Source organism: Leishmania infantum, chromosome 12 (genome assembly GCF_000002875.2).
Source record: "Leishmania infantum JPCM5 genome chromosome 12".
Taxonomy (NCBI): domain Eukaryota; phylum Euglenozoa; class Kinetoplastea; order Trypanosomatida; family Trypanosomatidae; genus Leishmania; species Leishmania infantum.
The window spans coordinates 203065-217721 of NC_009396.2; the positions used below are offsets into that span (position 1 = coordinate 203065).

Below are 14657 nucleotides of genomic sequence, written 5' to 3' on the forward strand. Positions count from 1 at the left end.
CATCAACACGAAAATGGACAACAGCCTCCCTCCCTCACCCCCCCAAGCACGATCGGTGGCGGGTATGGAAAAGAAGATGTGACACGTCGCATCCAATGAGAGCGGAGTACGCGAGACGACAAGAAAGAAAGCCAGCAAGGTAAGCACGGCGGTATGAACCTCACATGTATAAGTGTGCGGCTGCGGCTTCTTTCGAACAACGACAACAACAAAGAAAAAGGAATACGTGAAGCGTGATAAGCGCAGCACACGGAAAGAAGAACGGGGTGTGGAGAGGAGCTCAGCGGGCGTGCAGAAAAGAGGCTGACACGCTTCGCGTACGACACATACAAACAAACAATCAAGGAGGAGAGCCGAATCAAGACGCACCAACACAAACGCGAAAACGAAAAAGAAAGGAAAATAGGAAAGTAGTGGCACATCGCACGTGCATCGAGCGGAGCATGCGTGGGCACGACATCGACCCCCTCTCCCCCCGGCGAAACGAATAAAAATGATATGCGCACAATGTACGCACGATGCGCGCAGAGAGCACATGGCGAAAGGAAAAAAAAGAAGGCAGGCAAAGGCGAGAGCAGAAACAAACGGGAAGGGAGAAAAGCGACGACGCAAGAGGAGCCAGCGACCCAAAATATAAATCAGTAAATGAACGAAAACGAGGCACGGAAAAGGCGCACAAGAACGCAGGATTGCTGCGTCGAAGCAGAGAAGTGGTGCGCGCGTATATACGCCGGCGTGCGTGTCTGTGCGTCTCCATAGTACGCGCAGAAGTACGTTGCACCAGTCAAGCAAGCAGAGAGAGAGAGCACACACACACACATCCTCGCGCTCCGATCATTGGCCCAGGTTGGAGGAGGTTTACAAAATGCGGGGGAGGTGGTCTCGATCAGACGCAGCGCAAGTCGAAAAGATGTCCAGAAAGAATGCGCCCTTCTCTCTCTCAAGAAGAAGAGCAGCATTCGGAATGGGTATCACGGGAGTAAAGGGAGTCGCTGAGGAAGACATGGTGTACACATCGACAGAAATGGGTGAGCGTATGCCGTTACAGATGATGAGGGACGCGTGAACGAGAAAACGCAAGAAAGAAAAGGGGCCGAAGCCCGGACGTGGCGGGTGGTCCGCCCAGCCCAACTCCCCTTTTTTTTCACCCCCTTCCTACCTCCCTCCCGTCTCGCTCCGATCAGATACATGCCTCACTGCCTTCGCGAGCCCCGCAAAAACGGCTGCAAGGCACATCGCCGAAGCAGGAAAACAAGCGAACACACGTAAAGGCATAAAGAAAAATGCACATGGAGTACACATGGACGTCTCCCGTTGCGCGCGCGCGTGGTGCGCGGCCGCGGCACCGGTTGTCGCTGGCACTGAAGCAGAAGAGAGAAACAAAAAGAAGGAGAAGGGGCGAAGAAGAGGCAGCGAAACGAGAATGACAGGAGGGTGGTGGGAAAGCACAACAAGTGCGCGCGTGTGTGTGAGCGCGTGCACATGCATGTGCGTCACAACTGCAAAGACCCCGTCGTGGAGGCTAAAGTGAAATATGATAGGCAGACGGTTCTGTGAGCATGTTGCGCGTCCCTTTCGTGTTCATCGAAGCATGCGCACGCGTCCCTCTCGCACGCAGCCGGGGTCATAGAGGCATACACACGCAGGGGCTGGGGCACACAGCGAACAGCAGCACACGCAGAGACTCCAGGCGCAGCAGAAAAGCAGAGGTCACAGGCGGAGGAAGCGATGATACACAAGCGTTCAGCACAGGGGGAGTGCTAAAGAGAGAAATGCCACCGTGAAGACGCATGCCGCGAACACCAAGCACCGCAGCGATACAGAAAGTAGGCAGGGAAGAGTGGCGCACAAGCACGTGCGCTACAGGAAAAAGATATCGAACACACAAGAAATCCAAGCGAGAGCCGGGAATGCACGAATCATACCAAGGCACACCGAAGCCAACAACGGCCATGGAAAGGGACCAGCAAAACAGAAAACACAGAAAACGCGAACGAAGCGACCAAGCACACACCCACACACACGTGCGCACATGAATGAGAGGAAAAAAAGGAGGGAGAGACAGTGAAGGCAGGGCTTAGAACGGCGTTCGACGTCCACCGAAGATATCCGTCGAGAGGGAGGGGAGGAGTGGTGTGGAGACTACAAGAGGATGATGCAGCGGCGCTCATTCATGATAGAAAAAGGAACGAAAAAGGTGGTGTGGTGATTGGAGAGGGAAGGGGATTCCAGTCACCAGACACACCAGCACACGCACCCGTTATGTGCTCCATTCGTTTCATGCATGCGGCAATCCCAACGGCACATGAAAAGAAGCGAGGGTAGACGGGAATACGAAGGAGAGGACACACGCACACGCGCGTGCCCCACCCTACGTTGACGACTGCTGCGCACCAACGCGGCCTATCCCGACATCTCCTGCGCTGCAGAGAGCAATGCCGCCTCATACGACAGGGATGAGCCCAAGAAGCTCACAGACGCTCGAGACCGTGGCGCGCCAGGCGGCAGCGGCACTGAAGCCGCAGCCTCGCTTCCGCTTGGCCGCCGCTGGGACTCCGCCAGCCCTGACTTTTCAAAGATGGCGCTGTCCTCCAAATCCTCATTCTCTACAGGTGATCCCACGGCGACTGCATCCTGTTCGTCTTCAGCAGGCTTGGAGCGAGTCGACGTCGACGCGTGTACCTCGGGCTGCGTCGCCGTGCCCCGCCTGAGCCCCATGCAGGACAATGAAGTGCTTATCAGTCGCGGGAAGAGGGCCAGCGACGGTGGTGCATCCCCGGCGACGGCAATCGTTTTAGCAGCAGCAGAACGCGCGCTGCTCCTACCATCGTCAAGAACAAGAACAGCCTTGTCAGAAAGCAGCTGCTGCTCTGGGCACGGGGCCTCCTGTGGAAGCCGCCATGCCGAGGCATCCTTGCACAGCCCCTCTGACCGATTGTGGTATTTTGCGACGACATGCCCCTCCACCTGTCGCCGCAGTTCTTCGCGGCCGGCGGCTGTCTGCTCCGCCCACAACTCTTGCCGCTGCATGGCACGCATGGCTCTGTCGCACTCGGTGGCGAGGCACGAGTGCAGACGCTGCGGAGCTGCGGCAAGGGAAATTTGAGCATTCCCATCAGAGAAGGATGGAAGCAGCCAAGAGAGGTCCTCACTCCGCGCGCCCGTCGCCGGCGCTGTGAGCAGACGGTACGTCGAAGGCATCGCAGATGTCACCGCCACGGCGGGCGCCGTAGCCGTGACCTCCCCGTTGTCCTTGTCCCTGCCGCTCTGCATTTCGCTGGCCATCGCAGTGGAGAGAGCGCACGGTGGGCGGGGCGGTGACTGCGACGGTGTGGACAGCAGCGCCGCCTCAGCAGTAGCACTGGCGTTTACAGAGGAGTCATCCTTGTTCGAGAAAGTGGATGCGTATCGCATCAGGGCAGAGGCGCTTCGGAACCGTTGCGCTGCGGTCGGAGAAGGCGATGTATAAGGTGTGGCGCTAGCCGTGGTCATGGCAGCGGCGGCAGCTGCGCCGGAGAAGGTGGTGGCTCGGCTGGTGTTGGATCGCATTAGTGGCGTATCCACCGTTGCTGTAGCGCCCCCGTCGCTGCTCTCGACACCATCCTCCGTGAGACAAAAAGAGCCCAGCATGGTGCTGCCGGAGACGTATGATGAGCGGCGACGTGCTGCGGGGAGCACCACAGGCATGTCCGGCTCTGCTGTACACCCTGCCGACAGCAGCTTGTGCACGACCGTGCGCGGCGGCGCGCTTTGAGACTGGTGGCGCTGCACGGCCTTCTGCTCCGTTCCGCGTGCCGGGCAGCACGCCGCGATGGCGGGGCTTAGCGGCAGCGACGGCTGATGCGTGAAAGGACTGAATGCCGGCGATGGCGACGGGATACTCACACTGCAGCTGTAACTGGGGCTCAGGTTGTCCTGGTTATCCTTGGTCAACGGCGGAGAGGTTGACACAGCAGGGGTTTCGAACGCGGGGGCCGGTGGGGGCGGCGGCACACTTGCACGCCTGGCCGGCGACCTGGTAGAGGCTAGGGTCGCCGCTGTCGCGGACACGGACATAGTATAAGCACGCACGGCAGCGTCTTCGGCATCAGAAATAGCACCGACGTCGGCCTGACGAGGCGCTGAAGGCAGCGGGTTGGCAGTCCGGGACTCCGCTGGAGCGCTCAGCGCGCCCTCTGACAGCCGCGGCAGTGCGTGCATGCGCCGATGGTGAGGCTCAAAGCCCCCGTGAGCCGGGTCATTGGAAGGTCGCGGCTCATCGTCTGGAAAGCTATGCATGTCGCACAGCCTCGAAGCGTCTGCGTCTAGCGCGGGAGACGGCGTTGGTGGTGTGGCGGTGTGCTCGGACAGCAGATCCTCGCCGCTGCCGCTACCGTTTCCGTGAGATCCGTGCGGTAAAGCAAGCATGTGTGCTGAGGCGAGTGCCAGCTTGCGTGGTCGTCGCGGTGGCAGCGTGGGAGACGTGGATGCCGCGTGCGACGTAGCGGCGGAGGACAGAGAGACAAAGGCACAGTGTTGAGCCGCACTGGCAAAAGCATGAGCGGCAGACATGCACGTTGGGGCATTCGAAGTGACGGTTCTGGCCATGGCCGAAGCTGTCCCCGGTGCGGCGGCCGGCGTGCCTGCAAGCGGTCCTTCACTTTCCATACTGAAAGACTGCGGCAAGAACGGTGATAGCGGCAGTGTTGCTCCGCTGCTTTGCCGCGAGGCGGGTTCCGGCCCTGCCACGGCTGCTGAAGGGGCGTTGAACGACTGCATCCGTCGCGAAGAGCTCGCCCGTTCAGCCTGGATAAAAAAAAATAAAACAGAAAATGAGCACCGCTTCGAGTAGTATGGCGGGGGCACAAACACTTCAGAAATCGAAGCCTGGAAAGAGTGCAGGTGCACTGCAGCAGCTACGCAAGAACACGCGGAGAGCCAACCCAACACAAGCGGCAGCTTTCGTTTTCGGTTTTTTTTCTGTGTGTGCTGTTTCGCCCGTATACAGATCGCTAGGTACGTATGCAGGTCACGCACTCGGATATGGCTGGAGGAGGGTGCGAGAGAGGGAAAGAGCCACAAGACACGGCAAAAAAAAAGAAGGTTCGAGGATGGGCACAAGCGAAACAGCAGACAAAAAGGGAGTGATAGTGAGAGAGTCAGTGAGGGAGTGTGCGTGCGTGTGCTAGAGCACCACGAAGAGCACAAGGGCAGCAGTTATTGCCAGCCTGCAACAGAGGGAAGAGCGAAAAGGGAAGGGAAGGGAAGGGAGGGGGGAGGAGGCAGAAGTTACGAGAAGGAGGGAAGAAGAGGCAACGACAAAAAAAAGAGGAAAATAGAAACAAAACAAAACAGAGTATATAAATATATATATATATGTATGTGTGTGCGTGTGTATAGGGGAGAGAGAAATACCAAGCCGCAGCCGCCAAACACACAAAAAAAAATGAATAATAAAAACGAACACACACACGCATGCGAAGCCTGCAAAATCCACACACGCGTACGCACGCGCGCTCACAGAAAGCAGAGGGAGAGGGGAGATGGCCTACGAAACTGAGCACACGGACGGAAAATCTGCTGCACAAGTCAAGCGCAGAAAAGCAGAAGAGGATGGAGCACACGCCCCAAACAGCCAAGAGCTTTCAAGCACACCGAACAAAAAGAAAGTGAGCGAGGATGGCAGGACTCAGCTCTCCTGCTGGCCACGACAACCGTCCAATCAGATCCACTCACCGCACTCGTCCTATTCAAAAAAAAAGGAGAAAAGCGAGGGTACAACACGTACACGAAAAGCGGCGAAACGACCGAAAAAAAGAAACGAGAAGAGGCAGGTTGGAGGTACGGTGCAGCAGAGGCACGCAAGTCCTTACGTGTTTCTGCGTGCTGGGCAAGGACTGGGCAGCCTCGGAGACGTAGAGGGCCTGTCTAGCAGAGCAGAATACTCGAATAGTCCCCTCACACAAGCACACGTGTGTATGTGTGTGCAGGTCGCTCGGCTTGATTCTTTTTGCCGTGTGCGATATCTCGACGCTGACGTGAACAACAGCCCTTACCTCTCTCTCTGTAAGTGCGAGTGCGAGCGTTCGTATTCCTGTGTTCGTGTGCGAGCAGATGGACGCAGAGCGCAAAGCCCCTCGGGAGCGGACGACGAAGGCGGAGACGGCGCGGCGGTAACGTACCAGCTGGCAGCGGTGCGGTGATGTCACACCAGCGTAAAAGGGAATACAGAGGGAGATGTGAAGGGAGATAGAGAGTGGAAGCAACACCAGAACAAAAAAAAAAACTATGCGCGTATAGATACAGATAGATATAGATATGTGTATACTGGCAAATATCAGCTCGCACAGCAAAGGACAGAGGCGTGAAGGGGTCGACCGCACGCAGGAGAGAAGCACGCACACACACGCACACACACAAAAAAAATGAGCCGAACAAAATCGCGAATAGAAAACTAATAAACAGAGAGAGAGCACGATGTACGGCTGCACAACAAAAGAAAAGAATGTGCGTGACCTGTATCCGATCTCCTATCGGTATCTCGGCTGTTTGTTGTTGCCTCACCTTCTGCGTACTTCGTAGGGGAGCTCCTCGTTACGCCTCGTGGCGTGGACCACTACGACGACCACAACGAGAGAGCGTCCGATTTACTATATACCGATGCACGAGGCAGTCAGTAACAACACAGAGAACCAGGAAACGGATAAAGAGAGAAATCGCTAGAAATGGCAGCCCTCCCTGTGATGGTGGTGGACACGTCGTCGCTGTCGTCGCTACAGTGTCGCAAGTGCAGGATGAGAAGACGGTCGGCACCGAACGTGAGCGCGGGAGGGCGAAAAATGAGGAAGGGGAGGGGGTGAAAAGCCACTTAAAAAGACCCTACTAGCGAGCCTCGGGTTATGGTTGAGCCGGCAGGGAGGGATGGAGAAGGGGGTGGGGTAAGAGAAATGGCCGATCCACAAGGAGTGGTGGGTGGTGAAGGAAGAGGGAGGAAGGGGCGAGCACACGTGCACGGTGGGGAGCGACGAAAAGGGGGAAAACGCAACAATGAAGAAAGAAAAGCGCGGAACGCAAAAAGAAAAAACGAAAATAAGAGAGAAAGAGAGATAGAACGAGCGGAGCAACCGAAAGGCAGCGGATCGCTTACGAGGGCAACAGAGGTATAAGCAGGGAGCTGCTCAACCCTGCACAAATAAACAATAAAAATAAAAAGGCAAAAAAAATCGTGCACGCACGCAGACGCTTCGAGACAGAAGGCTGCGGTTGGGTGGGTAGGAGGAGGGGTCTGTGAGCTCGTGCGCTTGCGTACCTGTATATGTGTCGCTTCTGTTTGCGTGTTCGTTTTTCTCCGTCCTATACCTTTCCTGTGTCGCAGCGGCGGCTGTCTGTGCTTTCTGTGGAGGGAGGGGAGCCTCCTTTGTGTGTGTGTGTGTTTCGGTCGCTGCCTAATGGAATCCCGTTCACCTTTCCCTTCCCTTTTTCGAATGTACTCTTCCGCTTTTCACTGTGTCTCGCGATGCGACGGAGCAATACGGCTGATGTGCTGGAGAATAAGCACCGGAGCAGTGGTCAGTAGAGGGCCCACGTGAGGGATGAGGCGAGGCGAGGGGCGAGGGTGGGGGGAAAACTGGCAAAAAGAAAGGAATGACAACCGCGCTAAGTCTCACGAACGTACAGTCAAGAAGAAGCGAAGGAGATAATAAAAAAAAAAAACAAAAAAGCGCAGTTTTGTGAGAGTGCAGTGGCTATGTTTTTTTTTTGTTGTTGTTGTTGCTGTTGACCGCTAATCCCTATCTGCCGTTGTGTCGCACCGTGCACTTCCGTGTATTTTGCTTCCCTTCGTCTGTATGTATGCCTGTGACCGTCCAAAAACCGTTGGGTACTTCAGCCTTGTTGTGACCCTTATCCTGCGTGCATGTTTTCCTTTTCTTTTAGCGGGAGGCTTCGTGCCCACTCGTCGTTCCTCCCAAGGGAAAGTCAGTTCAGTTCCTCGTTCTCTCCTGCCTTGCCGCTGGCAACAGCGTCGCTTGTTGACCCTCCTTGCCTGTTCTCACTTTCGCGACGTGTCTGACGGTGTCCTCCTTTCTTCCCTGTGTACCCTCGTGGCTACGTGAATCCTCGATGACGATTAACACAGGAGGGAGGGCGTGGGAGGGGCAGCACCCGAACGCGGAGAGACTCGGGGGCGAACAAAGAAGCGACTCCACCCAACGACACACGCAAACCCCAGAGCAAATACAAAAATAAATCTAAGAAAAAGAGGACGAGAGCCCAGACGCAGTCAAAAGATTGATGAGCTCGGAAAACGGAAAAAAGGGAGGAAAGCGAGGAGAGAATAGTCACGCCGGCAGGGGAAGAAGGATACCACGCAGCCAAGATGATACGCAGGACGAAGCACGGACAAAAAAGGGGGTGTAGATGAAAGAAACAAGCAAACACGCGCACACGCGCACGCACATGCAGAACGGTCAGACACGTATGTGCATCCCAGCTGGGAGGGTGAGGGAGACGTGTGCGCTCGAGGGCACCGCACGCACACACACACAAACGACGCGGGAAGCACAAATTTGAAACGGCAAACACAAAAATGACCGCAGCAGAAGGGAAAAAAAAGAAATACATATGAGGGGGTCCTCACACACGTGCAAAACGTATGCACGCCCGACACTCACACAAGCGGAAAACAAGGAACGGCGCAGCCTCGCCCGAGAAGAGGAAGTACTAACAACCTTGAAGGAAAGCCAGCAAAAAAAAAGAAGTACAACATAAAACAAACGGAAACTATTCGATGACACGAAATGCTGACGACGCACGCAACCACATGCGCATCCAGAGAGGACAGAAAATGTGAGCCGTGTCCGGTGGTCAGAGCGTCAGCCTCGAATAACAGTTCCCTCGTTTTCGCTTTCCTATTTTGTTTCGTTGCGCTGCTGCCGCTGTTCTTGTCGGTGATGTGGTCAGAGTGTGTTTGTGTCTGTACACGAATGGAAACAAAGAGGGGACAAATGGCGATATCGCTACATACGTGCAGGACAACAGTAGCACGCAAACACGCACGGCAGCGCAACGACAAAATCCAAGACCAGGCGACGCCAAGGAAAAAGCAGAAGAGTCACAAAAGACGGGAGCCACAGAGAGCGAGAGCCAAAGAGAAAAGGAGGAGGATGCGTGTCACTTTCTGTTCGGACAGTCAGAGTAGCAAGGATGAATCGCTGATTCGCAATTCGTTTCTGAGTGTTTTCGTGTGTGTGTGTGTGTGTGTTCCTTGTGCTCGAAGGTTAGAGTGTACGTTAAGCGCACCCAAACGTCGATAGCCTGCGTGTCCACCTAGCCTCCACTGCGCTTCTCTGGTGCTGCGGTGGCCCTAACCGCGTGTCCACGCACACCCCGGACCCTTGCCAGCAAGAAAAGTACTGCCCGTGGGAGAGCTTATTGGATTGCGGTTGTAGGCAGGGGGGTGTAAGATACCTCGTTGCCCAACACGGTGAAACTTGCGCCCCCTCCCTTCCCTTTCTGTCCGTTTTTTTGATGGAGAAGATAGATACCAGCTTGAATTCCGCTGCTGTTGCGGTGGTGGCGGTCGATGTGCGTGGTCCGAAAGGGTCCACCTTCGTCTGCCTCCCTCACCCTTTTTCTTACCTTTTTCTCTTTTCGGCAGCGACGATCTCGTTTCTGTGTTTCGCTGGCAGTGCAGAATGCCTTCGATGCCGTTTCTCCTCCTCTTCTCGTCGCTCTGAGTTTCCCGTGCTTGAGCGGGCCGCTTCACTTTTTTTTTCGTTTCTCTGCGTCGGTGACGCCAGCCGTGTTTTGTTCCCTGAAGTGTGCGTACACACACACACAGAGAGACACGTGCGCACGCGCGCGCGGGCACAAAAATGGTCAGAGCACGTTCTTGTGGAGAGAAGGGGAGCAGAGAGAAATAAGCGAGGAGAAACAAAAAGAGATAGGGGGAGGGGCTGATGCTGATGATGGCACACACGAGCAAGCAAACACAAGCGAAAGACGGAGAGGCCCAAAAGGGATGGGTGGGTGTGGAACAAAATGACAGCTAAACGATGAAAGAAGAGAGAGGTTGCTTGAGGGAGGAAGAAGAAGCACAGAGGGGGGTTGGAGATGCAGTCCCTCTGTGTGTGTCCGTATGCTTTCCTTTTGGTTTACGATTCTCTCTCGCTGGCGCACGTTTTGTTGCTGCTGCTCTTCTCTCCTTCCTCGTCAGATGCTTTTTTGGTTGGAGTCTGTTCGGTGGGTGTGGTTATAGCTGGTCCTCGTGCCGGAGTTTCTCTGTTTGATCGTTCTTGTGTGCCAACTCGCCTCGCCGTGCTCGGGCTTATCTGCGTTCGTGAGGAGAAGCGCCGGCGTGCACGGAGTGTACGCCAAGGAATGTGCTCATAGGAGCAGGGAAGAGGGGAAAAGCACAAGTGAGGAGGACCATCACCATGTACACAGAAAAAACAGTGAAGAGAAGGAATAAGGTGCGGAGACATAGAAAACGAGACGTGATGCAAGCACTTGCTTTTTTCTCCAAGCACCGTTGTTTACTCTCCGCTCTCCCTCCCCCCACTGTCTGTCTGGTCTGTACACATGCGGAGAAGCAACGGCGTACTTTCATCACCTCGCCCATTCGCAGAACGGCTGAGACAGAGTGAGCCAGAGAAAGAACAGGATAGTCGTGCATGCGCGTCGGGTAGTGAACGGAAGGTTTCTTCGTTTTTCGTTGTCGTTTTTTTTTCTTTTCGCGCACGCTGAAAAGAAATCTCGGCCGCTTCTCATGCACAAGGCTGCCTGAAAATGTGCTTCCTGAAGACACCTTTGCCTCCCCCCGTGTTTGCTTGTCTTCCTGCCGCTCATGTCGCCGACTCGCTTGCACGTATTCGTTTGGCGGTTCTCTGTGATGAGGTCGTCTCGCTCTCATGACCCCTCCTCCTCCTCCTTCGCCTCACGGAGAAGGCAAAGCCAGGATAGGACGCTCGCCTGAAGGCCGCACAACACAAGAAGGGGCTAAGAGAGCGAGATGGAGACCACACACACACACACACGCGCACACGTTGCACTTGTGTACGTACATATGCACCCAAAAACTGGCATATACACGAGCGCGTGCGAAGCATGAGCAGGTGCAAGCTCCCGGTATTTCGAAGACAGCAAAACAAAACGCAACAGCACATCAGGCAAAAAGAAAAGGCGGCGTCACAGAGTCCGGCGGTGTCCCTCTCTCGCTCGAGGCGCTCCCGCCCGCGGCCGCGTTCTTTGTTGTTGTTGGTTGCGTTGTTGTTGCGTACTTTGTGTGGGCCCTCGCTGCTCCGTCTGCATACGCGCGGCCGGGGACGCCAAGGCACTGAAAACAAAAAATGAGGAAAGTGGAGGGGCAGAAGGGAAGACGAGGAAAGAGAGCGCGAAGATCACCTCAGGGCCACGCACAGCCGCGTGCACATGGGCAAGATAGAGCCGCGTGCCGCCGAGCCACAGCGCGTAGCGCAAGTCGAGGAACAAACGGGGGAAACAGAAAAGAAAAAAGAAAAAAACGGGAGACCGCTTCAGCTCTCACGCAAGCGCGCGCGCACACACGCACATACACGCGCGTGAGTGTTTGTGTGTGTGTGTGTGTGTGTGTGTATGCATGTGCAAGGCATGCACACAAGAAACTCAAGAGGGACGCAATAATGGAAGTGGTACAGGTGAAGAACAGAGACAGAGAGAGAGGGAGGTGGGCTGAAAACGACCGAGAAAAGAAGAAAGATGGCCTCTGTGTGTGCGTGTGCGTGTATGTGTATGTGGGAGGGAGCGGGGAGGGGGTATGCGCCGTGCATGCCAAGTGACGCCTCCCTCCCCATAGCGAAAGACAGAGAGACAACCATGAAAAGGGACGAAAAAAAAAGAGAGAAACAGCCGTGAAGGGAGAAAGATGGGGGACGAAGCAACACAAGAGCAAGAACGCACATCAACACAGAGAGGGGGAGAGAAGCAGTAAAACTAAAAGAAAAGACAGCCAGAGAGAAAGAGAGAGCGAGCGACTCATGTGCGTCATGATGAGCAATACGGAGTCCAAAATATAGGAAAGGAGAGCATGCAGTGGAAGATACAAGAACAGGTACCCCACACACACCCACACACACACGCAGAAACAAGCATACTTCCGTTCTTTCAAAAAGAAGATTGCGCATGCGCCACAGAGTATCTCTTTGTTTTCTTTTTTTTTCCGTCTGTATGCCTGCATGCATGTGCGTGTATACATATACAAGCGTGTGTGTGCGTGCGTGTTGGTCATCGCGCAAGGAAACAAAAAAAAAGAGAGCAGAGAGACGGAGACATAGTGTGGTGGTGGTGGGTGAGGGGAGTGCAGAAGGCGTGCCTCCGAGTCCTTCCATGTTGCCACCCGAAAGTAGAAAAGGAGAGAAGAATCAAAAAGCAAATAGTGAAGTTGATAACAGGAACAGAGAGAGAAAGAGATGGATCGACCCTTGTGGGTGTGGGGGGAGAGGGGGAGTCAGGACGGTATACCTCCTGCACCATCCATATTATAGAGCCCACGGTGGCCCAGGAGCACGTACGAAGCCGCCGCACATCGACCTCTGCGTTACACTGTGACGGCTACAACGAGCCGGCATGCCATCACGCACCTCTTTTAGAGCGTGAGGAGGAGAAGAGACGAAGGATGGGAGAAACGAATTGGGTGGCTTTGGAGAGAATGATGGCTGAGACAGACAGGGACGCACTCCCACTCCCTTGTCTGCATCGGTGCTCTCGCGCTCTTCTTGCGCAGCAGCAGAGCATACCCACATACAGCTTCACAGAAGAGGGAGTACAGACGCACAAAACGAAGAAAATGGAGACGAGCAAAAAAGAAGACAAGACACGGAAGTAGAAAACAGAAAGACAGGAGGGGCCATGTAACCTTGTCCTAAACAGACTTCGCTGCTCGCGAGATTAAAAAAAAAGAGGAGAGCCAGCATTGGCACCACACCAGCACGCACGAACGGTAACGAACGAAGAAAATGAGGGAAGCGAGGAAACTCTGAAAAAGAAAAACTCACGAGGGATAAAGAACGCGGAAGAAGTGAAGGCACAAAACCACGCGAGAATACGGCACTGGCAAAGAGCCAAGAACAAGCATACATGCATGTATGTATAGAAAGGAAGGCGGTGGCGGGGATGGGCATCAGCCAGTAAGGCGGTACGAAGAGAGAGGGAAGCAGAAGGGCATGATTGCTGCTTTCTGCGCTTCTCTTCTTTTTTTGGGGGGGAGGCTTTTAGAGCCGTTTGTTTGCTTGCTCGATGCCATGTGCAGCAGCAGCAGCAGCGCCTATGTACCCACGCCCACACACACATACACACGGAAGGTGCGGGTTGTGAAAGGGTTCCCTCTATGTGTATGTGTGTGGGGGGTGCGTGGGTATATAGGCGCACTCGCTTACTTCTCCGTTCACCGTTTTGCGTGCTTGTATAGCCACTTGCGTGCTCGAGGTAACGGTGCAGCACCGTTGCCACGAGCCAGAGGCAGTGAACGAAGGGCAAGGAGGGAGGGAGGGGGAGGGGGTGATGGCACGGATGTGCCGTGGCAAACACGCACGCGAAAAAAAAGCGAGAGAGCTCCGTGTGTATGGGTAAGCATGTACGCGCGCGCATGGCATTCACTGCCTTGCGTCTTGACGGTTGTGTTTTTTTTTGTCTCATACCGTTTTCCTTTCCTGAGCTTCCTTTATGCTGGAGCGTGTGCTCGACAAGAGTTGGTGTGGTGGCAGCAACGTGCAAAGTCGTGTGGGGAAATCGAGGAGTCACCGATGCTCGCACGCAGGATGGAGCGTTACACTCTTGTTCTCTTTGGAGAGGATAGGAGGAGGGTCCGCTGCCGCGAAAGAAATGCTGTGTACACCGCAAAATATGGAGATACGGATAGATAAACAGAAAACCAGAAAGCGTTTTATACGCGAAAGGAGATGTTGCGCCAGGAAGTGCTGTACTGCCTTTCGCTGGCCCTTTTTTCTCCGCGTGTGTGTGCGCGCGTGTTTTTCTCTATGCTTTGTCGTCATGTGTATAACGCGTTGTCGTTGCCAGCACACGCACGTTCCTGCACAAGTCCTTCGTCTCGCGCTGATCCTTGATTCGTCGTCGTCACGAAATTTTGCGCGGTCGTACATGTTGGTGTGCACGCGATTACGAAGAGAGAAAAAAAAAAGCCGTAACGTGGGCGTGATAAAGAGATGCGAGCTCGAGAGAGAGAGAGAGATATAGTCTCTTGACACCCTGCTCAGCTGCAACTGGGAAGAAGACATCAAGCACGCACACTCACACAATCGAAAACAAAAACAACTAAAGGAAAAAAAAGGAGAGCGGTGAGCGCATGCGTCGCCTCGAACAGAAGCCCGCACAAAAAAAAAAAAGGAGCAACCAAGACAGAGAGAACGAGAAATGAAAGTGCGCGCGCACACACGCACGCACGACGACGATGCAACCGACAAAAAAGGGGAAAGAAAGAAAAAGTAATGTAGACCAGCACATACGCAAAGAACATAGAAGGCAGACGAAGGAAGAGGCGGGGTGGGGTTGGGAGTACACGGGATCGACTGTCCAAACAAAAAAAAGTAAAAGAAAAAGCGACGGGAGACGCCACCAGCACGTCGCCCTCAAGGTCACGAGAAAAAAATATACTGGAGCAGAAAACCAATGAAAACGCCCAAAAA

The 14657-nt window shown here is 54.6% G+C and overlaps 1 protein-coding gene across 1 annotated transcript; it reads right to left on the reverse strand.

The window, feature by feature from the left end:
* Positions 1 to 2403: 2403 nt before the first annotated feature.
* On the reverse strand, positions 2404 to 4758 carry LINJ.12.0420 (hypothetical protein, unknown function; the record flags this gene model as incomplete). The annotated part of the gene is made up of 1 exon (XM_003392238.1): positions 2404 to 4758. The coding sequence occupies one exon, from the start codon at positions 4756 to 4758 to the stop codon at positions 2404 to 2406; it is 2355 nt and encodes a 784-aa protein (XP_003392286.1).
* Between the last annotated feature and the right edge of the window lie 9899 nt (positions 4759 to 14657).